Source organism: Suillus discolor (assembly GCF_016758755.1).
Source record: "Suillus discolor strain FC423 chromosome Unknown F5147scaffold_6, whole genome shotgun sequence".
Taxonomy (NCBI): Eukaryota; Fungi; Basidiomycota; class Agaricomycetes; order Boletales; family Suillaceae; genus Suillus; species Suillus discolor.
The window spans coordinates 445,412-461,536 of NW_024541253.1; the positions used below are offsets into that span (position 1 = coordinate 445,412).

At 49.0% G+C, this 16,125-nt stretch overlaps 7 protein-coding genes across 7 annotated transcripts; 3 read left to right on the top strand and 4 right to left on the bottom strand.

Annotated features, from left to right (window-relative positions):
* Window positions 1–781: 781 nt before the first annotated feature.
* Window positions 782–2,404, bottom strand: F5147DRAFT_673141 (S-adenosyl-L-methionine-dependent methyltransferase). Its single transcript, XM_041435703.1, is given in 8 exon segments — window positions 782–1,317; window positions 1,368–1,468; window positions 1,522–1,735; window positions 1,786–1,869; window positions 1,929–2,006; window positions 2,174–2,186; window positions 2,207–2,251; window positions 2,265–2,404. The coding sequence occupies 5 exon segments, from the start codon at window positions 1,994–1,996 to the stop codon at window positions 957–959; spliced, it is 828 nt and encodes a 275-aa protein (XP_041297592.1). The 5' UTR covers window positions 1,997–2,006; window positions 2,174–2,186; window positions 2,207–2,251; window positions 2,265–2,404; the 3' UTR covers window positions 782–956.
* A 124-nt stretch (window positions 2,405–2,528) lies between these two features.
* Window positions 2,529–3,968, bottom strand: F5147DRAFT_648981 (uncharacterized protein; the record flags this gene model as incomplete). The annotated part of the gene is made up of 6 exons (XM_041433313.1): window positions 2,529–2,579; window positions 2,747–2,899; window positions 2,963–3,299; window positions 3,532–3,717; window positions 3,768–3,851; window positions 3,901–3,968. 6 exons carry the CDS (start codon window positions 3,966–3,968, stop codon window positions 2,529–2,531), a joined length of 879 nt encoding a protein of 292 aa, XP_041297593.1.
* Window positions 3,969–5,072: 1,104 nt separating this feature from the next.
* On the bottom strand, window positions 5,073–7,600 carry F5147DRAFT_673149 (uncharacterized protein). Its single transcript, XM_041435704.1, has 2 exons — window positions 7,303–7,600; window positions 5,073–7,251 (listed from the first exon to the last, which is right to left on the bottom strand). Exons 1-2 carry the CDS (start codon window positions 7,421–7,423, stop codon window positions 5,183–5,185), a joined length of 2,190 nt encoding a protein of 729 aa, XP_041297594.1. The 5' UTR covers window positions 7,424–7,600; the 3' UTR covers window positions 5,073–5,182.
* Window positions 7,601–8,922: 1,322 nt separating this feature from the next.
* F5147DRAFT_743106 (uncharacterized protein) lies at window positions 8,923–9,767 on the top strand (the record flags this gene model as incomplete). The annotated part of the gene is made up of 2 exons (XM_041439585.1): window positions 8,923–9,706; window positions 9,736–9,767. The coding sequence occupies 2 exons, from the start codon at window positions 8,923–8,925 to the stop codon at window positions 9,765–9,767; spliced, it is 816 nt and encodes a 271-aa protein (XP_041297595.1).
* A 2,061-nt stretch (window positions 9,768–11,828) lies between these two features.
* On the top strand, window positions 11,829–13,207 carry F5147DRAFT_568168 (uncharacterized protein; the record flags this gene model as incomplete). Its single annotated transcript, XM_041430887.1, has 5 exons — window positions 11,829–11,907; window positions 11,965–12,106; window positions 12,155–12,707; window positions 12,756–13,021; window positions 13,072–13,207. Coding segments are annotated over 5 exons (1,176 nt in total), but the record flags the coding sequence as incomplete, so codon positions are not given.
* A 399-nt stretch (window positions 13,208–13,606) lies between these two features.
* On the bottom strand, window positions 13,607–14,482 carry F5147DRAFT_673153 (uncharacterized protein). The gene is made up of 3 exons (XM_041435705.1): window positions 14,347–14,482; window positions 14,154–14,284; window positions 13,607–14,098 (listed from the first exon to the last, which is right to left on the bottom strand). The coding sequence occupies exons 1-3, from the start codon at window positions 14,387–14,389 to the stop codon at window positions 14,027–14,029; spliced, it is 246 nt and encodes an 81-aa protein (XP_041297597.1). The 5' UTR covers window positions 14,390–14,482; the 3' UTR covers window positions 13,607–14,026.
* Window positions 14,483–14,559: 77 nt separating this feature from the next.
* F5147DRAFT_673156 (UBC-like protein) lies at window positions 14,560–16,118 on the top strand. The gene is made up of 8 exons (XM_041435706.1): window positions 14,560–14,748; window positions 14,805–14,881; window positions 14,953–14,964; window positions 15,016–15,165; window positions 15,216–15,237; window positions 15,294–15,335; window positions 15,388–15,490; window positions 15,549–16,118. The coding sequence occupies exons 1-8, from the start codon at window positions 14,721–14,723 to the stop codon at window positions 15,865–15,867; spliced, it is 753 nt and encodes a 250-aa protein (XP_041297598.1). The 5' UTR covers window positions 14,560–14,720; the 3' UTR covers window positions 15,868–16,118.
* Window positions 16,119–16,125: the final 7 nt, after the last annotated feature.

Genomic DNA, 16,125 nt, shown 5'->3' on the forward strand with positions numbered 1-16,125 from the left:
GACCTACCTGGCACAGCTGTGCGTGCAGTTCTCACACGGAGTGTCCTAGTCTAGTGGTTAATCAGTGAAAGATTGAGTGCAAGCAATGTGCTAGTTGGTGGCAGCGTCTGATTCTAGTCTTCAGTGTTCTGGCCGAAATTCTTGTTGTGATGATGCTCATACGAACGTTGGATGGATATCGTATTGCGTGGCCTATAATATTTAGAGGAACAATGACTTGGTTGGTTATTAATCCAACGCTAGCAGGATAAACTTCGGGATCTTGCGAGAAGCAGTCATTGCTAGTATTTGGAATTGAAGCTTGAAGGACGAAGCTTACCTCGCCGAGTACCACAGTCCCGGCTGAAATACATGCCAGATCATCCTTCGTATGTCATTGAATGTACAGCACTTGCCAAGATCACGTCTTTCGTCGATCGGTGAGAAAATCCTGGATGGCGTAAACTTTAGATGCCTACCACCGGAACCCAACGGCCTCAATCCTTCTTGATCATCAGCTCCAGAAAGACATTCCACCTCGCCATAAACATGTGCGTTCTCTAGCAAATGCTTTCTGAACGAAGGCCTAATGTCCCCATTACTCTTTTTGCAACAATTCGAAGATTGATTCTGCCAGTCTTCAAATTATTCAGATCAAAGACACGTACTAATCATTGTTTCAGGCGGTTCGTCTGAGTATCCGGTGGTTTCCAAACCCCTGCTTCAATGTTTGGCCGTACCAAGGAAGGATTTGAGCAAGGGGATCAAGTAAGTGCCAGAGCGCAGGACTGTACGAAATGTAGTCATAAGCTGGCGAAGAGTTTTGACTTCGGGATCCATCACAAACGTAGGTAGTCTTCCCAAATGCCACTGTCATAATGGTTGTCATAGCAAATTTCGAAATACCCATAAGTGACATAGTCCCGGCCGGTGATCCTCTAAAGATCCGCGAGCCTATGGATGGCTACTCAACGGTTCTACTTCTTTCTTGATATCATCGCGCGAGCCGTATGTGGGTCCTGATACGTGCCCTGCTCCTTGTTGATCCAGACTTTACCATCTCCTCGCTCAAGAATATCATTGATGCCCTCTGCTACCTCAGCCTTCTCATCTGGAGGGAGTATCGCAATATAACTCCAACTGAGGGCGCGATCCGTGACAGTTTGGTCGGTAGCAAGACCATGATGAGCCCATTGCTTCTCTTCTTGGGGATGAAATAACGAGGTATACTCAGGGGTAGAGAACCCCTGCCTCAAGACATCGAGGCGAAATCGGGGACTGCCATTCCCACGGGCCTCGACACAGTGTTGGACTTGCGCAACCCAACCTGCAGCTTCCCTGCAGCGCTGTTAGAAGATTTGATGCAGGCGAGAATTACAACAGAGAACCTATCTGCAAGGTACCATACAAATACAGCCGCCCCGCCCTTGTTCAAAATACGAGCGAACTCAGTGAAAGCTTTACCATAGTCGAGACACCAATGGAATGCCTATATAACCGAGGGATGAGCCTCTTCATCTAATTGAGTCTAAAACTACTCGCCTGTGCGATTATAATGAGGTCTGCCCATCCATCTTCCACGCCGGTGTCGTCAAATGTCCCATTGACAATAGTACAGCGATTATCTTGGACAGACTTCGTCCAAAAGTCACGCATGCCACCACTTGGTTCGATAGCTCGCAGAGTGCCTATGCTCGGCGACCATTCGGAGTGAGCCAACAAAGCACGGGTGAAAATGCCCGTCCCTGCTCCGATCCTGAAAGCTAATTAAGGGGAGAAAGTATAGAAATAATGCATTTAACTCACTCAACGATTTTTAATGGTATGGTGCTCTTGGCTACCTGACTGCGAACATAAGAAAGACAATCGGCGGGATACAAGGGGCGAACCCTAGATGCACCCAAATCAACAGAATTAACGCATGCGAATCGCGCAAATAGTTCACCCACCGATCATATACTTCATTCGTGCCAGTCGCGAAGCCTGCCAGTGCGTTAGGATGCACACTTGTCGTCATGGTGCAGGTGGTCGGATCCTAAAAGTTAGTTCCACTGGCCATACGTATTACGTGCAATCCATTCGTCCGAACAACTTAAAGCTGTTGTAGTAGGTTATGTCATGGTTATCTACATTTTTATGTAAATATTAGCCAGTCGCATGGATTATGATGATAATCGGCACCGCACCGTGACCCTGTCAACTCCATCTTGACAATTCGCTTGACGGTGTGTTCGTCGAGACTCGATAGAGAGGACGAGCTCGAAATCAGTCGATTTCTCAATTGGGTCTTCAAGTTAAACACCCGCAATTTATGAGTGTTTAGTCATTGCATACATTTTACTTGAAGGCTTGACCAGGTCCAGAGGAGTCTCTAGCTTGTTCTTCATTGATTTATTTCACTGCCTCGTTGTTATGGATTACGATGAACAAGGCCAGCAGTGGTAAGGACCAAATTCACGTGATGTGACTGACGTGTGAGTCAGTGACGCTGTGAGGATAAGTCAAGCCGAATGTCCTGCCGAACAGGACTCAGGCTCGCATAGCGGCAATTAAGCTTGTAATAGCCTACCACCGGCCTTCTCAATCTCAAAGCCTCGCGCCTGGCAGAGGAAGAAATTGTCGGTCAGCGAATCAATAGAATTAAGTACAATAGGAAACTGAGCTACCTTCAATTGAAGCTTCCGATAACTTGGCCTGAAATTTGGTTTGCCCCTCGGGTAAAAATGTACTGCCATTAGCAGTGTATATTGCCACAGTAGTCTAATACCTGATTTCGGTTGTACGAAATGTAGTCATAATCTGGCGAAGAGCTTTGACTTCGGGATCCATCGCAAACGTAGGTGTAGTCTCTCCAAATACCACTGTCATAATGGTCGTCATAGCAAATTTCGAAATACACATAGTCCCGGCTGGTGATCATCTAAAGATCCACAAGCCCATAGACAACTACTCAACGGTTCTACTTCCTTCTTGATATCATCACGTGAGCTATATGTGGGTCCTGATACGTGCCCTGCTCCTTGTTGATCCAGACTTTACCATCTCCTCGCTCAAGAATACCTTTGATGCCCTCCGCTACCTTGGCCTTTTCATCTGAAGGGAGCATCGCAATGTAACTCAAACTGAGGGCGCGATCCGTGACAGTTTGGTCGGTAGCAAGACCATGATGAGCCCAGTGTTTCTCTTCTTGGGGATGAAATGATGAGGTATACTCAGGGGTAGAGAACCCCTGCCTCAAGACATCGAGGCGAAATCGGGGACTACCATTCACACGGGCCTCAACACAGTGCTGGACTTGCGCAACCCAACCTGCAGCTTCCCTGCAGCGCTGTTAGAAGATTTGATACAGGCGAGAACTACAGCAGAGAACCTATCTGCAAGGTACCATGCAAATACAGCCGCCCCGTCCTTGTTCAAGATACGAGCGAACTCAGTGAAAGCCTTCCCATAGTCGAGACACCAATGGAATGCCTATATAACCGAGGGATGAGCCTCTTCATCTAATTGAGTCTAGAACTACTCGCCTGTGAGATTATAATGAAGTCTGCCCACCCATCTTCCACGCCGGTGTCGTCAAATGTCCCATTGACAATAGTACAGCGATTATCTTGGACAGACTTCGTCCAAAAATCACGCATGCCACCACTTGGTTCGATAGCTCGCAGAGTGCCTATGCTCGGCGACCATTCGGAGTGAGCTAACAAGGCACGGGTGAACATGCCCGTCCCTGCCCCAATCCTGAAAGCTAATTGAGGGGAGAAAGTACAGAAGTAATGCATTTAACTTACTCAACGATTTTCAATGGTATGGTGCTCTTGGCTACTTGGCTGAAAACATAAGAAAGACCATCGGCTGGGTACAAGGGGCGAACCCTAGATGCACCCAATTAACGCATGCAGACCGCGCAAATAGTTCACCCACCGATCATACAATTCATTCGTCCCAGTCGCGAAGCCTGCCTGTGCGTTAGGATGCACACTTGTCGTCATGGTGCAGGTGAGTCTTAACCCAGACGTAAAACGAATGACTGGGCTTGACTCTTATACGAGGAAAAAGTCGGATCCTAAAAGTTAGTTCCATTGACCTTATTACGTGCAACCCATTCGTCCGAACAGCTGTAGGCTATGTCACGATTATCTACATTTTTATGTAAATATTAGCCAGTCGCATAAATTATGATAATCGGTACTGCACCTTGTCAACTCCATCGGAGAGTGTTCGTCGATAGAGAGGATGACCCCAAAATTAGCCGGTCTTGACTCAAAGTTAACACCCACAATTTATAAGTGCTTAGTCATTGCATGCATTTTGTCTGAAGGTGACCAGGTCCAGAGGAGTCTCTAGCCTGCTCTTCATTGATTTATTTCATTGCCTCGTTGTTATGGATTACGATGGCACCAAATAAACAGGGCCAGTGGTAGACTGTAATGAAGGATGTCATAAATATTGGGAAGCGCTGCTCGAAATTTTGGTCAGTGACAGGTGGGCCCGTCGCAATGAAAATTTTTCTCGACGACTTTTCTGTTGAATACTACTCATAAGTTATCATGCTGTTTGGTAACCTGCATGTCGTGTTATACGGGCATTCTGGGACATACCCGCTTCGAAGACAACACGGGCTCTTCCATCCTCTCTCGAAGATCTTGTGTTTGAACTTTGTTGGGCGTCTTGAGCGACTTGCACAACGTCTACAGAACTTTATGGTTTCCGCGTGGCATCACTGTAGTTGAACTTGCGTGGACTGGGAATATCATGGATCCCAGTCAAGTCACGTCCCGTCAGCGAGGATACCTCGCAATCGCTCTCGACACAGATGACCTGTTGCCCGTTCAATACAACGGAGTCGACTCAGTGTTCCTTCTATTTCGATGAATTGGTCAATGACTAGAATGGCTGTCGCAGAATAGAGGTGAGCATTGATTTTATCTTGCCGATAATTGAGCCCAACTAAGTTGCCACGCTCTCCTGACAGAATCCCAAATGCTGAAATACTGGTCGAAGATGTTGCATGGGCGCCACTGAAAGAGCAAGGAACAATGATGGGTGTCTCAGATCTTGTCGAGGGACGAGGCGTCACTTATGTGTCGACTTCCTGTTAATGAAATACAGGGAACGCTTGATTCCCGATATCCGATATACACTCGTACAACAACTTGAACAAGTAACAAACTTGGACCGTAACGTACATAAACAACAAACCAAACTAATAAGAACGCTTTCCATTCAACACATCACGGTGGAGCCTCACCCACGCGGAACCACCATGTCCTCCACATTCCACAACACCGGCGTGCACGGCTTGAACCAGATATTCTTTCAGGCTGGATGTGCCAGCTTGAGAATATGCCGCGAGTCCAAGCCCTTGACCAACTACTGAACGAACAGGCTTGGGTACCCCATCCGTGTGAAACTTCGCCAGACAGGTAATGAGCGGCCGGAAGCAAAGCGGAATCGGCACAATTGCCCTGAAAGGTTCAGCGTTTGGGTTCAGTGGGGGTGGTTTGGTGGTTCCTGGCGTCGGTGGTGGCATAGCTGATGGAGATGAAGTCGGACTTGGCGTCTTGGTATGAGGAATGTTGTTCTGTGGCGTAGGAGAATTGTTGTCGTGGACAGTCGATGAGGTGGATGATGACTGAGGTGTATCCAAATCGATGTCCTGCCTAAACAAATTCGGATGGAGTGTTATCCATGCGTCGCCCTCCCGCCCACCAAGCTGGATAAGAGAAGCATGTTCTGCTAGTGCAGTGTATTGCGCGAACCTGGTCACTCCAGCGCTCAGGTATACATTCTTGTCATGTTGCATTAAGTCAACAGCGATTGTGGACCTTAATGGTTTCACTTCCCCTTTTGACCTCGCCAGTAAAAGCTGATTCATCAGGGGGAGGAACTTCGAAGGTGTATTGCGTCGAATCTTATCTTCCACGGACTCGATGAGAGGCGCTTGACACGCAGAAGGATTGTCTTCGTTATCACTGATAACAGACGATGCTTGTTGTGAGTCAACGTCAACGTTAGACGTGCTCACGTCAGAATCGGAGACAGTCAGAGCCGGCGAAGACGGCGTCGACGAAGACATGGTGATTACAGAATGTGGAGGGGTAAAGGGACTCGGCGGAGGATCAAACAGAGAGTTCGTAACGTCGACCGTAGTCCAAATTGGACTGTCAGGCGAGGTATCAAACTCGCTAGTGCTGCTGTCATCTCCGTCTTCGTCATCAATTCCAAAGGCGTCCTGGAGTGCCGCTTTGTCCGACGCAACGGCATGATTATCCAACATGGCTGAGGTAAGGTCGATGTTCGTTGAACTCGGTGGAGTAATGTCATCACTCCGCCCCCGTGAGGATACTATAGGTGACGAGGGCATTGCAGCAGGCACAGCGTTCTGGGGTTTGCCGTCGTATGAGATGGGGGTGCCCCCTGAGATGGTACGGGTGTGTGATAAAGGGGGGAGGGGAGTGTTCTTCGAATCCACATTGTACGTGACAGCGGGCGGTGGAGATAGTGGGAAGTTACTTGAGCCTGTGGCCGATAGTGGGCCAGACTCTGCGCTGTTCTGATTGCGTTCCAGACCGGTAAAGGTTCTGGAAAAAGGATCTTGAGTCGCATCCTGAATCTCGTTAGCGTAGCTAACGAAACTGTCCGCGAGACTTTCATTTGAAAGTGCTTTGTGCTCTTTGAGAGGGGAGCCTGAGCCTTGTTCGAGGTCTGAGACACTATGTGTCGACTGTGTCGCGGATCTAGTCCGCGACGCCACAGACCCGAATCTATAATGTACAGGCGTCTCATGGATTTTGCTAGTAACCTTCTTCGGCGTCAACGTCGAGGCAGGTTGAGTAGCATCACCTGGAGCTGTGTCTGAACTCTCTTCAAATACTGACGGCTGTAGCAGCTCTGCTGCACTGACACGCCGCGTATGGGCCGGTGCTGTGGGGAGATTCGAAGAAAGAAGAGTGACAGCAGGATCTTCGTTTGAATCGCAAATTTCGCGTGATAACCGCTCTACGATATCTTCGTCAAGGTTGCGATAAGGTTGCCGTACCGGTGCTGTATCGGTTTCTGTGCGCTTTCCAAGAATAGCAAAATTCCAATCCACCACGACAGAGGCCTGAGACTCCAAGCTCTGGGGAATATTTGGGGCTGGAGGTACGACGAGAACGACATTATACTGTCGAAGGCGGAGGGTTGATATGGCATAAGCGTAATCTCGGTCACCGGCTATCAGGATAACGGTGGCAGGTGAAGGATTATCGACAGCAAATGTAATCATATCCACTAAAAATGAAGTTCATAGTGCACACTACGGGCGCCTTGCGGAATACACACCAAGAATCATCTTGTCCACGACTTCCTTCTTGCCGTTGTGGGGGCAGTCAATTATGGACACCCCAGAGGACTGAAGGTCAGAGCGAAACCCGACAGACTTCTGGGAGGACTGGGAGGACATGTCGAAGTATGCTTTGAACGATATTACGTATCCAAAGACATGAGCAATTCGTCGAATGCCATTTACAATGGCATGTCCTTGAGAATTCAAGGGAGGGCTACAATTTTCTGACAGAGGACATGAGCTATAGTAGGCAGTTGCATAGAAAGCTTACCATAGTCCCAGAAAATAGCGACCTTTCTATTGTTTGACATGAGACTCTCATTTGGGAGGGGGAATAAGTGAGGTGTCTCGTGAACTCAGGAGCCCTTAATTTGTACTGGACCAAGCATGCCGTTAAGTGGACTGCCTTCCATTTTGGGGGGTTACTTAACGCTACACAGCCTAGTGGGCGTGTTGCACCGCACATCTGCACAGTCACAAGTATGCTTACCTCAATGCTGCAAATGCGACTGTTCTACACCTGCGCACTTGCTGTTGTGCCGCTGGATTAAAAAACGGAGAAAGACAAAGTCCGATGAGTGCGCACTGCTGTGCGTGGTTACGAGAAACTAACCCCCGAATTGTATTATCTGCTTAAACTTGTTCCGGCGTCAAGAATAAAAAATAGAATAGCCCAGTGACCTACAGGCTACAGCCGTGTGAGTGTGGCCTCCACCTAACCTTCTCGGCTCTCGTTATAGTCCCCCTAAATAACGCAGCAAGCGAATGTTATGTAAAAGCGGGGAAAAGGTGTGGAAAACACGTGTTAGTCGTGCTGTAGAATCACCAAGTCGTGGCATGGTGTGGTACGTGCATGAATTGTTAGGCACGGGGAACTACAGATAGAAGTAGGATGAGCATTTGGAGTGTCTAGCGAAATGGTAATTTATCGACGATCTAACTAGTTTACCGTTGCGGACTCAGGCTGGGTTGTCATCGAATACGTCCAATGAGCACTTACTACTGCGGTTTGCATGCAGCTTGGCGTTCGCTAGAATTTCACCTGTTGTGACACCACAGCCTAGAAGCTCCACGGCATGAGATGTGAAAATGATATCAGTTAGGGAGCCAGCCACAATTCACCAACGTTGGAATAGGAAGGCTGAAGACGTGACGTGGGGTTATAAGAAGGCTCGGTTGTGGATAGAAAATTTCAATGATTGACAGGAGATATGATACTAACCCCATGGATTGCTAGGTTGCAACTTTATCTTGTACCTTCGGGGATTCTTCATCAAGTCCAACTACTTGAAGGACACCACCGAGCCAATCATCCAATCAAGGTATGCCAGGCTAGCCCTGGCTGGTCCATGAGAGGGGCAATGATAAATAATGCAGCCGAGATGTGCGGAATTAAGCCTGCTGCCAAGAAGAGATTTTTACTCGAGTCCTTCTACTTCGCGATCACATGCATCGACGCGTACGCGTAAATTCCCACGGTGTTTGTTGACTATTAACTTTGTTCATTACCACAACCGAGATACGCTCGCCAACGATCCTAACGACCAGCTCACTATCGAGCTCAACGTTCACGACAGCGACGACATCAGGTGGTGAACCATATAATAGCGCTCACAATGAGCGCACATATAAATTCCACAGCGGCACCACAATCGCTCCTTTCCAACTCGTCTGATCCTGTTCAATCATCCATACGTCGCAATTCTGCCATGGGCTGGAACAAGTCTTCTTCACCGATTGCTAGCATGGGCACTACACCTCTTCGAATTTCAAAGCGTGATAGCTCTAAACCAGCCTTTCCCCTCGTCGCCCGTCGATCCTCATCCAGTTACAGACATCTCAGAAACAACAATCTTGTTTCCAAATCTCCTTTCAAGTCTTCAATTCCAACGCCATCCAGACCTTCTACTTCTCCAATTAGCAATATCCCTCTCCCTAAACCCCCACAGCGTAGGGTCAGTGGCGAGAAGCGTCCCCGCCCCGACTCCATGCATGACCAAGCTGAAAACGAGCGTCCATTTGCCCTCAAGCGGGAGCGCCGCCAGTCGAAAGTCTACCAGGGACTCGCGGAGAAGGAGCCTGTCACAAAGAGCCCATTCAAACGTCCTGCTGGCGCCCAGGAGGAAACTCCACCCCCAGTACCTTCCAAGTCCATCCCTATCCCGCCGATTCCAGAGCCTTCTGATATTAGGAGTGCAAATCCACCAAAGGCTACTACCCCCACCCGCCCATCGCTCGTTACCAAACGCCTCCATGGTCCTCGAACTGCTGACCAGCCCTCCCTTGAACGTAGGCGCCGGAGACGAAAAACCGTAACATGGGATGAGCGTTGTGATGTCCTTGAGTTTGACCGCGAGGAAGGGGAAAATGATCCCTTTCATTCTGATGAAGATGACTATGGTACCCCTGATCCTGATCACCGCGACCAGGCGGCCGCAATATTTGGCTCCCTTCCTTCTGAGCTCTTAGAGTTAGTAGACCCTCCTCCGAGCCTCCCGTCACATATCAGTCCGCCAACCGTCCGTCCGGATGTTGATGTCCTGGAATTGAACTGTGAGGAAGGCCGGCATGATACCTTCTATTCTGAAGAAGATGACCGTCGCAGCCCTGGTCAAAGCGAGCAGGCAGCCACAGTATTCGATCCAATTCCCTCTGCGCTCTTGGAGTTCGTAGGCTCCATTCAGAACCCCCCTTCACCCATCGTTCCTCCAGCCATCCGTCGGGATTCACCTGCCCTACGCCAAGGCTCCCCGCTCTGCGAGTCCGCGAGTTCGCCTAACCTTTCCATTGATAGCAGCGCAGGACGCTCCCCAAGGACTCGCATCAGCAGAGAGGATATCCATACACGTCTCATGCGAAAACGTAGCTCGGATAGTCCTATGGCGTCGGATAGTATATCTCAGCAAGACGCAGATGTACAACTCCCAAAACAAACCGAGTCTCATAGCAACGACGTTGCCGATGTAGAAGTTGAAGATGAAGAGCAGGAGGAGCACGTCCAGTCGGTGTCGGTGATGATGGATATTAGTACCGAGCTCGCAACTGTTCAAGCTGCAGAGCGAGGGTCCCCGAGTTCCAACGCTATGCCGTTGAGGGACCCAACTCAACTTATTTCTCAACCACCTACGAACATTCTTTCATCTCCTGACACGACGTATGACATTTCAAACAGCTTTGATCTTAGTGCAGGTCTTGGTGACTCCATGAACTCAGTGCAGCTTGGTGAGGTGCGCTCTGCCCTCGACAAGGACATGCAGATGCGCCCCACGCGCAAGCGCAGTACGGACAGTCCTTTGGTGCTGGGTAGTGTGGCTGAGCAAGCTGCTGATGCAAAGCCTCTCCATCAAATCGCATCCTGCGACTTTCTCCAGGAGGACAGCATCATCAGTGATGTGGAGACCGAAGAAGATAAAGAACAGGAGAAACGCGTGGAGTCGATGTCGGTGATGACGGATATTAGCGCCGAGCTTGCAACTATCCAAACTGCAGAGAAATGCACGCTTAACTCTGCGGCTGTTGCACTAAGTCAGCAAGGGTCCCCGAATCCTGCCGTTACAAGGAACTCCCTCGACCTTCTTGCTCCACCGCCTACGAACATCGGGCTGTCTGTTGATGTTAGTTTCGAGCTTAACAGCAGCCTCGGCTTTAGTCCAGGTCTTGGAGATTCTGTGAACTCCGTCCAGTTCAGCGAGATGCGCTCGGCACTCGACAGACTCATGGATGATGTCAAAGGCACAGCGAACGGGAGCCCAAGCCCGAGAAGGCCTACGCACATGCGCGTCGAGTCTGTCACTGAGGGCATCAGAGCAGGCCAATTCGACAACAGCTTTGGTACGGGCGATGATTCTATGCGCACGGAGACGGACTTCGATGCGTCGATGTCCATGGACAGCCATGTGGTACAACCGCGGGCGGCACCATTGCAGCGCGCGGCGACGGACTCGATAGTGTACACCGCCCCAGCGTTCAGCAGCCCCGTGGTGGCAGAGGAGCAACCGTTGCAGACGAAGCATGCGATACGTGAGAGAGAGGAACTTATACTCGAGAAGCGTCGGGCGGCACGAAGACGAGATGATGATGAATCGCTGGGATATTATACCCCGCCCCGTGCAGCGCCCGCTGGCCGACCTTCACGTCGGCGGAGTCAGAGTACTGGTGACGCTGGTGCCCCGGCGAAAAGTGATATGCTTCTTGACCTCGGCATCTCTGACAGTGAAGGCGACCTTCTAGCTGACAGCATCTCGAAAGAGTTGAAGAAACTTGATCCTGAACATAGGAAAGGGGTAAGCTATCTGGTTTTTTGTTGCATGTTAAGGTGCTTACGTTGATCTGTACGCAGAAATATCGTATCCGAGAGCATGAGGCGATTTTTGCGTCCGCCGATACAGAGCAGGTCTCTCATATGTCAGTTGCTGGTGACGTGAATGGTGGAAAGGCATGGAAAGCCGTCCGACGACCATCGGATATGGTAATTGATTGTTTACCTCTTCCGCAATTGATTCCAATATTTTTAATGTTCTAGAATGAATATTCCAAGCAAATCAAGGAATATAGGTCAATGGAGAAGCCTGGGAAGGCGCATGGCAAGGTGTTTGTCAGAGGTCAGTAAAACTATATTACCCTTGAAAGCTATATCTCATAAGATTATCGATATACAGTCGTTGGTGTTCGCGGCTTGCAAGTGCCTATACCCCAGCAAGCCACAGCTCTCACATGTACTTTGAACAACGGAATACATTTTGTTACTACTCCAGAAACCCGTCTATCCAGAGATTCGCGCATCGATCAAGAGTTTGAGCTGTAAGTTTGTCGCTATCAATTTTGTAGATTGTGCTAATCCCACGACAGTATCGAGCACAACAAGCTAGAGTTCACTCTAACCCTCAAGGTGCGCCGTGATGCACATATCACCGCCCAATCACAGGCTCTTGTGCCACCCCCTGCGCCACGTGTGCAGCCCCCAGCAGCTGCACCCAAGTCTAGAGGTGGCATGCTCAGCTTCTTCCAATCATCGCCTAAAAAACAACCTCGTGCGACTCCACCCCCTCCACCTGCCCCTCCTTATAAACTCCCAGATAATCTCGCACGGTATCTCAAACAGGATGGCACCCTCGCACGTGCATTGATTTCATTCAAAGATGTGGCTGCGAGATGCGATACTCGGCTATTCGAGACTAGTTATCCACTAATCGGACAGCGCATCGAAGCTTCAGGGGGCCCAACTACCATGGAGTTGGGAGAGATCGTATTGCAGATGTTTAGACTTCCACCTCTACCTGGCGTTTTGAGCAATCAGCTTCCACAGAGTCTTGAAGACTGTCATCGGGGTTTAAGACACGTCGCCTGGCATAAAGTCACGTACTTTGAGGGTACACTAACGCAGCATGGAGGGGATTGCATGGTACGCTATTCTTACCACCTCGTGAGCGGTTACTTAGTTCCACTGCAGACATGGCGGCGACGACGTCTCCGGGTGATTGGCGCGAATCTTGTTGCATTTAACGATGTCACTAAGAAGGCAACGGCCACCATCAACCTCAAGAAAGCCATCGCAGTTGAGGACAACCAAGATACGCGTACGGACGCTCTCAGTCCTGCTCGGTCAGTAAATGATTACGACGGGATGATCACAGTCGAGCGTTCCTTCCGTCTCGTATTTCCTGGAAACCAAGAAATATTTTTCTTCGCAGACACGGATGATGAGAAGGCGAAGTGGTATGTCCAACCTCGTTCACACACGCTATCCGGCTTACATGTCTTTCCAGGCTTGATGTATTCCGTGCACTTGTCGGGCACATCCCACCGAATCCATTATGGGCAGAGTTAATATGGCAACGGCAGCAAGACATGGCGAAACAGCCCTCTACACAAATGTCTTCTTCGAAGATAGGTCCCCGATAGTATTTCCCTTTTATTTTGGCATCTTTCGTCTAGCGTAGTTCTCTTTTGTCATCTGATTCGTCATCTTGTTCGTCATCTCGTTTTTCTTTCTGTTTTTCCTTTTCTTGCGATTTTGTTTTCTGTATTATGCTACAATAACGTCGTAGTTAGTCGCATTTGCATGCATATGCTTTCTATGTAACAGTAACTTATGCACATAAAGTACAGACATATAGTCTTGGACTTGACTGGCTCGTGAATGCTTTCATGTTATTAAGTGACATTGGTGCACTGCGGACTAACCCTCAGACGTACACATTATCCTGGCCGCCGGCTGTCAGGGGATGATCGAAGGTGAACGCAAACGCACACAGTAGCACACAGTTCATGATATTGCGGAATGCTAAATATGTTGTGCATGACGGTTTTCCTGCTGTTGCGTGGGTAGTGTTTCATGGAAATACTAGAAGACCGGAGTTCAGAACGCAACCTGACAGATCTATGCTTTGGCCTTGAATACTTTCATGTGAACCCCAAAGGACTGGATTTCAGGGCGAAACACGACGGATGTATGCATTGGACGCTCATACAGTCCAAAGATACGGACAATTTGTCGAATGCCATTTCAAAACAAGACCCTGCAAATTCAAGAGGAAGCTAGGGTTTTCTAGTTGGAGAAATCCAACACGTTCCTGAGATCAGCACAACGGGAGCGCAGAGCGGAAAATGCATGTCATGATCTGACGTATGACGCTTCAGAATGACATTGAATGAAAGCCAGGCATTGCTGAAACTCATGAAGCTGTGTGCGATGCAAGGGGAGCTGCATATCATATAAGACTATTTGGAGTTTCTGCCCAGTCTGGCGAGGTGGTAATTTATCGAAGATCTAGGTTGTTTGCCGCGGACAGGCTGCAGGGCGAAGCAGTGAACACATTATATACTAGATACGGCTGTCCAGACTTACTGCTGTGCGCATGCATTGAAACAAAGTCTCGGCTGCCGCTTGGCATTGATTGCTGGATAGCATGTCGCCTGTTGCCGCCCAGCACCCTAGCATATTTGAGAGCTCCACTGCACAGACATTCGGGGGTAAGTCTACGCGTGGGCCGTGGCATTAGTTAAATGACCTGCGCAGAGAGGATAATTTTGGGACTCACTTTTCCGAGGTCTGACCTTAACCTTGGCAATGTGTACCGTCATTTTTCTGTAGAATACCAACCCAGTACTCAACCCACGCTACGGTAGAACCCAGGTGTAAGTTTGCGCGAAAGCAGAATAAGGCTCGTCGTGACCAGGACTTAAACTAAACACCTGAAAATTCAATCCACGTGACCTCAGTAGTAAGACGTGATGCCGTTACGGCGTCAATAGCCCACCCATCTGAATCCCTCCACGTTTACAATCATCTCGAAGGATTTCCACTACTTCTCACTTCAAGTAGCAGCCCGTTTGATCCTCGGTATATAGTTTATAAACTGCAAGTCCGTACCATATTCTTGCTACAGCTGAAGCTTGAAGCACCGAGGCGCCGATGCCTGCACTCAACAAGAACAATTCCGGTGCGCCAACACTAGTCTGCTTACTCTGGCTGTAGATTGACCTGTCACCCACATAGCTGTGAAGCGGATAATGCAAGAGGCCAGGGAACTCGCAAACGATCCCTGCACCGATTACCATGCAGTTCCTCTCGAGGTGCGTGCTCCTAAAACGCACGAGTCTCTTATCACCGCCGACACGCACTTGTTCGGACTTCGCAACCATAGGATGATATCTTTGTATGTAACGTTTACCGATAGTGCGTTGACGTATCGAATGACAGATTATAGGAATGGCATTGTACACTTCGTGGCCCCGCTGGTACAGAATTTGAAGGTGGTCTGTATCATTTCCGGATAGTTCTTCCAGCAGAATACCCCTTCCGACCACCTTCTCTAATGATGCTTACGCCCAATGGACGGTTCGATCTAAATACCAAGGTACGCCCCTTGCCAATCAGATGTTAGAATTACGTCGAGCTGTGGATCAGATATGCATCAGCTTTACAAACTGTTGGTTACTCCTGCAGTATTGTGGAGTCAATTAACTAATGTCTGTTGTACCTCAGACCATGAAGAGGAATGGCAGCCTGCATGGGGTGTTCGCACAGGTAATTCTCTACGTTTTCATTCGGCCTTAGTGTGCCTGAACTTTTTCATAAGCTATAATTGGACTCCAAGGATTTTTCCCTCTGAAGGGTCAGGCAGCTACCGGTGTCGGTTCTGTCGAATATCCCCTATCGGAACGCAAACGTCTGGCGCAATTGTAAGCCTCGGCCTAGTTTGTACTAAATAAATCTAACGTAACCCATTAACCCATTAAGGTCACGGGAGTGGGTTTGCCCACAATGTAATCAGTGTAATCTAGAGCATCTCCCTGATCCCAAGGAGGGGCCGTCTAAGAATGCAAACGTACTGTCTCCGCCGTCAGGTCTACCTGCCGACACCGCGGACGTCGAAGTTGTTCAAGACAGCTTGACGGTCACTCCTGTCCGTAGGATCGAAGAAGAGCGGCAAGTCCGCATGGATGGAACTGCGCAAGTCACACATCGTAGTTCACACCGGCCTCCGCTAATTCTCGATACCGCGATTTGTGTGCTACTTGTTTTGGTTCTAGCGTTACTCTGTCGTCGAGTTTTATGATCTTAGGTATGACGCGCTAGTAATATATTTCGTATTCGGAACTTTGTTAGTATGTAATCCTGTACGTTCTAGATGGATTTCCTGACACATAACCGGGTTTCATTTCTAAGTATTTTCCGAGGATTCGATCATTATGTTAACACAGATTTGTCATCGACCCTAGCTGTGCGGGGATTCCCTGGGGAAGTGCTGCGTTGCCGGCGACTTGTTGGTAGTAGTTACGCCCTTGGTGGAACCAACTTAAATTATTTATAATAA

Bases quoted from the DNA above. Each gene is read 5' to 3' on its own strand.
- F5147DRAFT_673141 (XM_041435703.1), bottom strand. From the start codon at position 1,996: ATGACGACAAGTGTGCATCCTAACGCACTGGCAGGCTTCGCGACTGGC. The intron at 1,736-1,785 runs GTGAGTTAAATG...ATTAGCTTTCAG, and splicing joins ATACCATTAAAAATCGTTGA to GATCGGAGCAGGGACGGGCA. The intron at 1,469-1,521 runs GCGAGTAGTTTT...TCGGTTATATAG, and splicing joins ACCTCATTATAATCGCACAG to GCATTCCATTGGTGTCTCGA.
- F5147DRAFT_673149 (XM_041435704.1), bottom strand. From the start codon at position 7,423: ATGTCCTCCCAGTCCTCCCAGAAGTCTGTCGGGTTTCGCTCTGACCTT. The intron at 7,252-7,302 runs GTGTGTATTCCG...CTTCATTTTTAG, and splicing joins CGTGGACAAGATGATTCTTG to TGGATATGATTACATTTGCT.
- F5147DRAFT_673153 (XM_041435705.1), bottom strand. From the start codon at position 14,389: ATGACGGTACACATTGCCAAGGTTAAGGTCAGACCTCGGAAAA. The intron at 14,285-14,346 runs GTGAGTCCCAAA...GCCCACGCGTAG, and splicing joins TAAGGTCAGACCTCGGAAAA to ACTTACCCCCGAATGTCTGT. The intron at 14,099-14,153 runs GTAAGTCTGGAC...TTCGCCCTGCAG, and splicing joins TTCAATGCATGCGCACAGCA to CCTGTCCGCGGCAAACAACC.
- F5147DRAFT_673156 (XM_041435706.1), top strand. From the start codon at position 14,721: ATGCCTGCACTCAACAAGAACAATTCCG. The intron at 15,166-15,215 runs GTACGCCCCTTG...GCTGTGGATCAG, and splicing joins GGTTCGATCTAAATACCAAG to ATATGCATCAGCTTTACAAA. The intron at 15,491-15,548 runs GTAAGCCTCGGC...TAACCCATTAAG, and splicing joins CGCAAACGTCTGGCGCAATT to GTCACGGGAGTGGGTTTGCC.